This window comes from Rhamphochromis sp. 'chilingali' (assembly GCF_963969265.1).
Source record: "Rhamphochromis sp. 'chilingali' genome assembly, chromosome: 3".
Classification (NCBI taxonomy): Eukaryota; Metazoa; Chordata; class Actinopteri; order Cichliformes; family Cichlidae; genus Rhamphochromis; species Rhamphochromis sp. 'chilingali'.
The window spans coordinates 19,388,574-19,399,536 of record NC_137931.1 but is presented as its reverse complement, the minus strand read 5'-3'; the positions used below and the strand labels follow the sequence as shown (position 1 = coordinate 19,399,536).

General features: G+C 37.6%; 1 protein-coding gene across 1 annotated transcript; it reads left to right on the top strand.

Annotated features, from left to right (window-relative positions):
• The first annotated feature begins 3,365 nt into the window (after positions 1 to 3,365).
• LOC308393593 (PI-PLC X domain-containing protein 1) lies at positions 3,366 to 10,540 on the top strand. Its single transcript, XM_080877480.1, has 7 exons — positions 3,366 to 4,095; positions 4,264 to 4,400; positions 7,220 to 7,345; positions 7,428 to 7,583; positions 8,012 to 8,118; positions 8,730 to 8,800; positions 9,663 to 10,540. Exons 1-7 carry the CDS (start codon positions 3,993 to 3,995, stop codon positions 9,935 to 9,937), a joined length of 975 nt encoding a protein of 324 aa, XP_080733606.1. The 5' UTR covers positions 3,366 to 3,992; the 3' UTR covers positions 9,938 to 10,540.
• The last annotated feature ends 423 nt before the right edge of the window (positions 10,541 to 10,963 follow it).

Genomic DNA, 10,963 nt, shown 5'->3' with positions numbered 1-10,963 from the left:
TTTTCTGTGTCTTGATTTAAGGCCATTTTTCATGCTGTCACGTCACACTGATTTCCCCCTAGTGGTCACAATATGTAATTACACAAAAACTGCCAAACTTTAACTGCAATAGAAAAATGCACAATTAATTAATTGATAGCAATGACATTTTAACAAATATATAATATATTAACATCACTATAAAAATGTATAAATAAGTAATAGTAATTAATAGTATAATATAAACAAAAATTGGCAATCCCTTCCATCCGGTAATTTAATGAGTACCAACAACCTTATTGCATCTTTAACCTGATCATTCATCATTCATTCAAATGGTTGCTGCAGATGGCCACCCCTCTCTGAGCCTGGTTCTGCCAGAGATTACTTCCTGCTAAAAGGGAGTTTTTCCTTTCCACTGTTGCCAAGTGGTAGAGTGTATTATTGTAAGGTCTTTACCTAACAAGATAAAGTTCCTCGCGGTTGTTGTGATTTGGTGCTACACGAATAAAACTTGAGTTGAGTTAAACTGATTGAGTCTTGGGTTTTTTTCCCCAGTCTCTTTGTAAATGTTCTGTTTCTTCCAGTAAATTTGCAAGTGTTTCTTGTCAATTAAATTTTTTTTTACATTTTCAATGTCGATGGAAACCCTAAATATGGCCTTTTTTTGTCTTCGTACATTTATACATGTAAATGCAAACTCCACACACTTTTTTATTTTTAACGTTATACAGCCTACAAACTGGATTTGGCATCAGAGCTCTTTATACTTCGGTTTTTCTGTCTGAGCTTTAATGAAATGGCCTTTGTATTGCAACGTACTGTACAACAGACCCCAGTGAAGCAGAAGCATCATGTAGTTCAGCTTTTCTCCTGTAGATGGAGAAAGAGGGCCACTCCACGGGCCCAGGGGGCAAGAGGGTTTGATGAACTTGCCTAAAGCTTAATCTGAAAGGGTGCGGAAGTTGAATGGGGGGGATATTGTTTTTATGAAAAGCAGGGCTTGTCACTACCCGATCCGTACCGGAAACCCGATCGGTACCCCGCATGCGCGAAAGGTTTCTACTTCCGGTCGTAGCGTTTTATGATAGTTATGGGTCAGAGTTTGGATTTGGAAACAAATTTTGCAAAGTGATCAAACTGTTCTACAAGCAAATTTATAGTTATGTTTCGCTCAATCCAGGCATAACATCTAGGATAGACATATTCTGTGGAATTCGACAGGGTTGCCCAATTTCTCCAAAATTATTTATTCTTTGCACTCAATTAATGGCTTACCTCATTGTGAACCATTCAGACATCGAAGGAATAAACATTTTTGATATTGAACTGAAAATAAGTCAGTTTGCAGACGACACAGTAATATTTTTAAAGGATAAATCAATACTCGAGAAAGCATTGAATGTCATTTCAATTTTTTCTAAAGCTTCAGGCTTGTGTCTGAACCTAAAGAAGTGTGAACTTTTGCCACTTTATGATTGTTTGGAAAATAGCATGAGGACGATTCCAGTGAAAAATGAAGTTAAGTATCTAGGCATCTATTTAGACAAAGACATCAACACTAGAGAATCAAAAAACCTAAAAGACAAAATTGATGGCATGTCCAAAACACTAAATCATTGGTTGACGAGAGATATTACAATTTTTGGACGCAATCTATTATCCAAATCAGAGGGCGTCTCAAAGATGGTTTATCCAGCATACTCACTATACATTACCCCGAAAAGTATTAAAAAGATTAACTCTATAATCTATCAATTCATTTGGCGCAGTAAAACACATTACATTAAAAAATCACAACTTGTCAAAGATTACGCTAAAGGTGGTATAAAGTCAATTGATTTTCAATCAATGGTTGGAGTTTTTAAAATAAACTGGATAAAAGCCTTCCTCTTGAAACCTGACTCCATATGGTTCCATATCCCAAAAAATATTTTCAAAAAGGTGGGAGGGTTGGATTTTCTCCTGAAATGTGATTTTGATATATTGAAGTTGCCTGTGAAACTGTCAGAATATCATAAGCAGGTCTTGTCTTATTGGAAGATGGTGTTTGCCCATAACTTTTCACCACATTGCTCCACCTTGTGGAATAACAGAACAATTACAATTAATAAGAAGTCATTGTTTATTAAAGAGTGGTTTGAAAAAAACATAATCTTTATAACAGACTTACTTGATGAAAGGGGTCAGTTTCTCTCAGTGGGTGTTTTTAATGCTAAGTTTAACATTCAGTGTTCCCTTAGAGAATATGACAAGGTTTGTAAGGCAATCCCCTTACCTCTGTTGAGTTTGATTCAAGGTTATTTGTATTACTCTAAGGCACAAATTAGTCTACCTTCTTTACATCTAAACCAGATTCCTTTGACGGATAAAAACTGTAATAATAAAACCATGAACAAGATATTTAAGAACAAATTATTTCACGACTTTAACAGTAACACAAAACTAAAAGGGAGTAATATTAAAATAACGAACAAATATATGCACTTTTTAAAATGGCCTATCCCCCCCAAAGTCAAAGAAATGCAATTTAAAATAATTAATGGATATTACCCAGCAGCTGAAATGCTTAAAAAAAGGTTTGGGTTTGAGGTAGAGCCATGTGGATTTTGTTCACAAAATGTGGAAAGTATTGATCATTTGTTTTTTTCCTGCTCAGTAACAACTGACTTCTGGCAAGATTTAGTAGACTGGTTGAGTATAAGAATAGATGGGATGACCCCACTGACTCTAACACAAGTTTTATATAATAATGGTGATCCATCTAAGGAACTGTCCATGCTACACAAGGTGGTGATAATTATGGGCAAATACCACATACACAAATGCAAATGGCAAAGTAAAAGACCTTCCCTAACTGTATTGAAAATTGAATTAAAATCTTTTTTGTCATCTTTAGAATTACTGAGGGATTCATGTAAAGAGGCTGCTTTGATATTCGACAATGGGACTCAATCTCTATCCTTTTAATGATTGTGTTTTTGGTATACTAAGTAAGCCACATATATGTTAAAGTGTTCGCAGAAAGGAAACTGTTATATGTCATAAAAATGGCCTTCATATATTTATGTATATGTATATATGTGTTTTTGTTTTTTTGGTTTTTTTTGTTTGTTTTTTTTGTTTTTTGTTTTTTTTTTCGTTTGGTTTCTTATTCAACCTTTTCAAGATGTTGTTGCACTAATGTTGTCTCCCAACGAGAGATTGTAATATGTGCATAAATTTAATTAAAGTATGGAAAAAAAAAAAAAAGTTATGGGTCAGAGTAAGAGTTAAGATGTTAAGAATAACAAGTATATCTTAAAATGTTTGCAATAATGAAGCGTTTCAGTACAATGTAGACAAAAACGAAAAATAAAAAGAAAGTTAAGGATCAGGACTCTCCGATCCTTACTGCGCATGTGTAAAGTCTGACCGTACAAATCGGGTCTACCCGATCCGTACCGCGCATGTGCAGATGTTTTCTTCTTCTTCTGTTCGTTTAATGGCAGTTTACTCCCCAGTGTACGAGGATACCGCCACCTGCTGACCGAGCGAATAAACCCTATTATAAACTGAATTACCGTCATTACAAACGTGTGTTAAATCTGATTTAGCGATAGTCGAGTGTGTTTATGCTTGTCTGTGAGGAGAGGATTGTTGGAATAGTGATGATGATGTGCGCTATCACTGTCAATTGTCAGTAAACACTTAATCTGGCTGATGAATCTACACGTGAGATATTACAAAGTCTGCATTATTAACTCTGTAATTAGGCGCCATTCTTCTTATTTTACGGCGCTGTTGCTCAATCGGGGGACGCACATTGTTACCGTACTTTTTACTTTAGTGTTCTAACGCTACTGTTTTTTTAAGCAAGCTCTCGTCGCGTTTGGTGATTTTATTTTGAAAATCGCTAAAGAAAGTGGAGATTGACAACAACCGGAAGAGTTGGTAAATAAACCGTGTTCAGATCCCGAAGAAACTCAAAGAGCATGCTGAACATCTGTAGTAGGACAGGGCGGTAATAAGACATGGAGGACAAACAGCGGGAGCAGCTCGGAGGAAACCCGGACTGGATGTCGCGTTTGCCGGAGGAGCTGCTGGACGTCCCGCTGTGGAACCTGGCATTACCTGGTAAAACAGGAGCAACCAGTTCAGCCAGTTCAAGACAGAAAAGAATAGAAAACACTCTCATACAGATCACGTGTTTATTTTAAAAATATAATATCCTTAATTTCAGGTTAAACTGTAATAAAAAAAATTGTCTCAGATGCTTGTTGACAGGCTCTTCTCGCACCACAGGCAGCCATGACAGCATGTCCTTCAGCCTGGATGTCTCCTCTCCTGTGGTGAGATCGGAGTCCTGCTTCCTCAGACTGACTGACAGGCTGTTCCCCTGCTGTACTCGACCCTGTGTTTACCGCTGGGCCACCACGCAGGTATTTTACGGTCCCCCTAAAGGTGAAAGAGAACCAGGAACCTGCACCACCTCAGGTGAAGCTCCCTACCTCGTAAAAGGTTTGGGGAATTCATCTGAGGTTTTGATAATTTGATAATTACTGAACTACCGTAGTTTGGAAGGAGGAAGGCAAGGCAAGTTTATTTGTATAGCACAATTCAACAACAAGGTGGTTCAAAGTGCTTTACAGAGACATTAGAAACAAAAACAAATAAAAAGCACGATTTAAAATTGATTAAAACAAGCAAACAAACAAACTAACTAAATAACAAACAAACAAAACAGTATGTAAAAAAAAAATCTAAACGGATAAAATCAGAACAGTAGATAAAATCAGTAGTTAAAATGTAAGTTTTGAAGTTTAAGCTTAAAAGTGTGGATTTGGTGCTTTATTCAAATGCAGCTGAGAATAGGTGAGTCTTCAACCTGGATTTAAATAAACTGAGTGTTTCAGCTGATCTGAGGCTTTCTGGGAGTTTGTTCCAGATATAAGGAGCATAAAAGCTGAATGCAGCTTCTCCGTGTCTGGTTCTGACTCTGGGAACTGATAAAAGACCGGATCCAGATGACCTGAGGGATCTGGAAGGTTCATACTGGGTCAGGAGGTCACTGGTGTATTTTGGTCCTAAACCATTCAGAGCTTTATAGACCAGCATCAGAACTTTAAAGTCTATCCTCTGACGCACAGGCAGCCAGTGTAAAGACCTCAGAGCTGGACTGATGTGGTCCACTTTTTTGGTCTTAGTGAGGACTCGAGCAGCCGAGTTCTGAATGAGCTGTAGTTGTCTGACTGATTTTTTAGGTAGACCTGTAAAGATGCTGTTACAGTAATCAAGCCTACTAAAGATGAATGCATGGACTAGTTTTTCCAGGTCCTGTTGAGACATCAGATCTTTTATCCTTGAAATATTCTTGAGGTGATAGTAAGCTGACTTTGTTATTGTCTTAATGTGTTTTTCTAAGTTTAGGTCTGCATCCATCACTACACCCAAATTTCTCGCCTGGTTTGTGGTTTTTAGGTGTATAGATTGAAGTTCTCTGGTGACCTGTAATCGTTTTTCTTTGGCGCCAAAGACTGTTACCTCAGTTTTGTTTTTGTTTAGCACAGTTCCTGAAAGACCTGCCCAGTTCTCCAGTCGTTTGAGTAATATGTTGTGGTCAACTGTATCAAATGCTGCACTGAGATCCAGTAAAACTAAGACTGACATTGTTCCACTGTCTGTGTTCAGACATATGTCATTGAACACTTTGGTCAGAGCAGAAATAATTGAGCTGTTGAGAAACTACTTTTTCAATGATCTTACTTAGAAATGGGAGATTTGAGATCGGCCTGTAGTTTTTCATTTGTGTCTTGTCAAGATTGTCCTTTTTCAGTATAGGTTTGATTACAGCAGTTTTTAGTGGTTCTGGAAACACACCTGACATTAAGGAAAAGTTGACGATCTGTAACAGGTCTGACTCCAAAGTCAGGACATCTAAACAGCAAGAGGAGGAGTTCAGTTGACCTAAGATGTCCTCCAGGTCTTTGCTGTTAATCGGGTGAAACTGTTTTATGGTGTTTAAACAGTTTTTCGGTGGACACAGTACATATCCTGGATCTGCTGTTGATGTACCAATTGCTTGTCTAATCTTTTGGATTTTTTCTGTGAAGAATTTGGCAAAGTCATTGCAGGCCATGGTTGAATGAAGTTCAGCTGGCACTGACACAGGAGGGTTTGTTAGCCTGTCAACTGTGGAAAATAAGACCCGAGCATTATGACTGTTTTTAGTGATGATGTCAGAGAAGTAGGACCTCCTTGCACTCCTCAGTTGTAAATTATAATTGTGAAGTTTCTCTTTATAGATGTCATAGTGAACCTGGAGGTTTGTTTTTCTCCATCTGCGCTCAGCTTTCCTACACTCTCTTTTTTCATTTTTCACTAGTGTGGAGTTTCTCCATGGAGACTTTTTCCTTCCAGAGATAACCTTCACCTTAATGGGAGCAATTGTATCCATTACATTTAACGTTTTTATGTTTGATCATGACTTACTGTATACAGTACTGTGTAACGAGCCGCCCCTCATTTCTTCATATTTTGCTTCTAATCAGACTATCTTCATGTTTTTTTTTGTTAAAGTGGTCTTGAGCGGTTCTCCAGGCTTTCCGAAGGTCCTTGAATGTTTTTCTTTGGACATCTGGATGCTTATTTGATCATTTCCCCCCAGTACTTAAACCATTTTCAGAGGAATGGTTTTTTTGTTTGTTGAGGCACTTAACACTAAGGTATGACTCATTCCAGCATCCAAAAAAGGCTCCTAACGCAAAGACGGAACAAGTGTTGTGTCTACACATGCAAATATCTAACCAACTTTAAACTGTATCTTTAAGCGTTTTGTTACTAGAAGCCTGTCACAAAAATGGGTTGAATGTTAGAAAAATAACAAAGATAAGGGTTTAACAGACATAAAATGTTCTTTTTAGCACTACCAGCTGAAAACTTGGCAGATCTCAGCAGTGTGTCATTAAAAAATTTGAGGAAGCTGCACAAGTGCAGAAAAAAGAAGAGGCGGATCTATAAAACTATTTTAAAAAAGTGACTAGCAAGTAACCTGAAACAGGAAGAAAAAGTTGAGATATGTCATACTACGCAAGAATTAGACTGAAAATCAGAGACAACAGGTGTGATGGAGTGATGAATGCAAATGTGAAATTGTACAGAGGAGATCAGGAGAGAGATACAGCCATCTGTACAACATGGTGGAGTCTCTGTCATTGTTTGGTTCTGGTGTTTCAATATTCATTCTCTTTCTTGGCTACAGCTATCAGTCCTTTCTGATCAGTGTGATCTTGGTGTTCGTTTCTTGGACCTGCGGATCGCCAGAAAGCCAGCAGGGAGCAGAAAATTGTTTTTCGCTCACGGCATATACACGCTAATAACCGTCAAGGTCAGTAAACTACACCAAAACGGCATTGATACTCAGAGTGAAAGCTAATTTACAGCAAATTTTAACGTCTGTCTGCATGCAGGAGGCTCTGGATGAACTGGCCGGCTGGCTGGACGCTCACCCCAAAGAGATTGTAATCATTGCCTGTTCACACTTCGAATCTCTAAGTGACGAAGACCACGCCCATCTGATGGAGTTCATCCTTCTGCTGTTCAGAGGGAAGCTGTGCCCACCACAGGTAGATAGACATTATTAGGATAATGATTGATTTCTAAAGTTTAATAATGCCAAATATTCACTGCTTTCAGCCTCTCAGATAAGGATTTACCATTTTAACTTCAGCAGATATAAATACATGGAACTGATCTCAACCACAGGCTCATTGGGAACCCCCGACTAAAACGAATGCATTTACGACTGTAGTCCTGCAATAAATCCTTTAATCATTTAGGTCATGGTGTTCAGTTTCTGTTGAAACTCTTTTCGACTCAGGTGTTTCAAATATCAGAGGTATTGCTCTAGTCCAGAAACCTGCTAATATACCACACCACAAACGTCACGCTCCGAAAATTAAAACGTGTTGCTGTAATCATGTTATTAGCCTGCATTGGTTTTGGCACAGTGTGCCTAATAAACTGACAGTTTGATTCATGTGTATGCATGCAGGAAACTCCCACTCTGCGGTCATGTTGGTCAAAAGGTCAGCAGGTCATTGTTTCCTATGACGACCAGGAGCTGCAGCACCCTGGGCTGTGGAATCGGATACCTTATTGGTAAAATACATAGACTGTATGTAGAAGGGTTAGATAGACTTCGTAGCTTAAGTGTCTTCGATTCCGTGATTTCGGTTCTGATTACTTTCTCTGGCAATATTAGCTGTTCTTTTTTTGTTTGTTTGTTTGTTTTGTTTTTGAGCATCTTGGTGTCTCAAAAGTATTAATAATAGATGTTGGTACAGTGACTTTAAACCACACTGAGAACAGCAACAGCCAAAGGTTCAAATATGACATAATTGGAGTGTCATATTTTAATGTGTGTTCACTGTCAGACATAATACGTGCTTGTTGGTTTATTTATAAATGGTGTGACATGGTGTGAAATACAATATTAAATATGTAAACACTGGTTGCATGTAATATATACACGTATGTAAAGATAGTTTGTTTCCTCCTATTTTCAAACCTTAGACCTTATGTGGTTTTCTTGGTCTTCTTCTCTCCCTCCTTCTTTTTGGGTCTTTGACTGGTGACCAAGACTGGTGGCCATTAGGGGAAAAAAACAGATTTAAAGCAGTGCCTGATTACTTTTACTTTTCAAGGCTACTGTCTGCACAGTTGGTCATGTCACTAACACTGAAATGATTGAACCTGTCCTGTGTGTTCAGGTATGCTAACAGCCCAGATCCTAAGAAAGTGATCACCTATCTGGAAGGCCAGCAACGGCAGGGAAGACCAGGTATGAGGTTGTTGGAACAAGTAGTGCAGTGAGGGAAAGTAGTAGCATTACAGACCTGTATTTAAAATGTTAGAGCAAAAGTACTGGATACAGAATATACTGTAAAGGTAGTTTACTGGATTTAATAACCTGCCAAAGGTACAAATGTTAGTTTGTACATATATATGCATCCCACACAGCCTGTGATGGCTTTCAGTACCACTGTTTCCTCTGATGCTGCTTCTTCTGCTGTAATTTTTTTTAATCATCAGGAAGCCAGTGGATAAAATTGGAGAGAAACTCCACGGCAACACAGCCACGCCACATACAACTATACTTGCTGCTAACAATGTTGGACACTTTTGCGGGTTTATGTAGTAGGATTGACAGATTCAATGCAGAAGTATAATTTATGCTTAAGCTCAAAATTCAAAGCGTATTCAGACTACGCAGGTTTTCAATAAAAATCCAACATGGATTCGGATTTGCTGCCCCCATGTGGCGAACGTTTTTATTGAAAGTTGAAAAGGTTTATTCAAAAATTTAAATGAAATGTTTTTATTAAAACAGAATAATTCCTTTAAATACCAAATTTCTAATATTCATATACTGTTGATTGAGCCACCAAAATATATAATATAATTATTATTAACCTTTTTTTTTTTTTTTTAAACTCTTGAGATTAAAAATCTTTTACAAGAACGTCCTGGACAAGATGGACAGAAGTATTCTCATAAGTTTAATAATATAATAATGTCAGTGACGTAGTAAAAATACTCTGAAGTGTACTGCTTCTGCAGCTAGCTGGGATTTATTTTACCTCAGGTTTTATTTGCTGTTCATTTCTTTAAGCACCGGCCTTACAGACGGTTTTGTTTTCCAGATGGTTTTTACGTCACTGGTCTGAACCTGACAGAGACCATGTTTTACGTCTTCCTGCACCCTTTCCAGAGCATGAGGATGTTGACGTTGAACTCTCTCTCACTGCTTCTCCAGTGGGCGGGTGAGCAGCAGCCAGGACCCGAGGGAGTCAACATTATGTGCTGTGACTTCGTCGGTATGAGCGAGTTCTGCTCGCTTGTCGTCGAGCTGAACTACAAACTGGTGGGCAGAGGCTGCAGGAAGCTGCCAGCATCCTCCAAAATAAGTGCCAGTTAATAATTTTGTGAGCCTGCCATCCTGTTTATACAGTTGTGTGCTTGATGTTTTTGTTTTTTAAGCATCACATTACCGTCTACATGTTTATTCAGGTTAATTTCAACATGCTTTACCTAAAACTATAAGGAGGTACACAAGTTACATGTTCTTTACACATTCACTGTGCAAGTGTAGTTAAAGTTTTATATTTTGCACTACTGGACACTTTTCCACAAATATTTGCACAAATATGACAATCTATATATTGTATATGCATTTTCTTTTTTATTTTGACTTATTTTTAATTTCTAATTCATTTTTCTTTTTCAATGATTTTTCTTACCTCATAACTCGTCTCTGTGCTGTGAACTTTTCTTTAGGGATCAGAAAGTCTTATCTTTGCATTTCACAATGCCACATGTTACAAATTTTAGTGTTTACTATCAACATCACGAATGCTAGCAGCCTTTTAATTAGCGTACAGCTATACAATAGTTAGCTTGGAGAACAACGTGCTGAATACTAGGTCTCTTGCACTATATCTTGTATGATGTTACATTTCTTTTTTGTTTTACTGTAAATTAATCAAATGCTGGTATTTCTAAATAAATATTTTCATATTTATTTTTCACATTGTATTTTATAAACAGCTGTGTGGGTGCTGTTTGGTGATTAGCATTGTCACCCCACACCAAGCAACTCTTGAGTTTGAAACTTTGCCTGCGTGGCTTTCTTCTACAGTCCAAAGAAACGCATGGGTTATGTCACCTGGTTATTCTACATTTACCGTCACACTGCCTGAATAATAAAAATCTGTGATTTTTGTACCTGGATTTGTTTGTAATTAAGATATTTAGAATCCTCAGACGATGCGCACAAACAAAATGATGAAGGCCTGGCTAAAAATGACTACTACTAATAATATAATAATAATAATAATAATTTTCAGTTTTCCAAAACGCCACAAGCTACAAAATGTTCAGGATTAAATAAAATAAATAAATTACATGTGAAAACAACAACAACAAAACAACAACAAACAAGAAC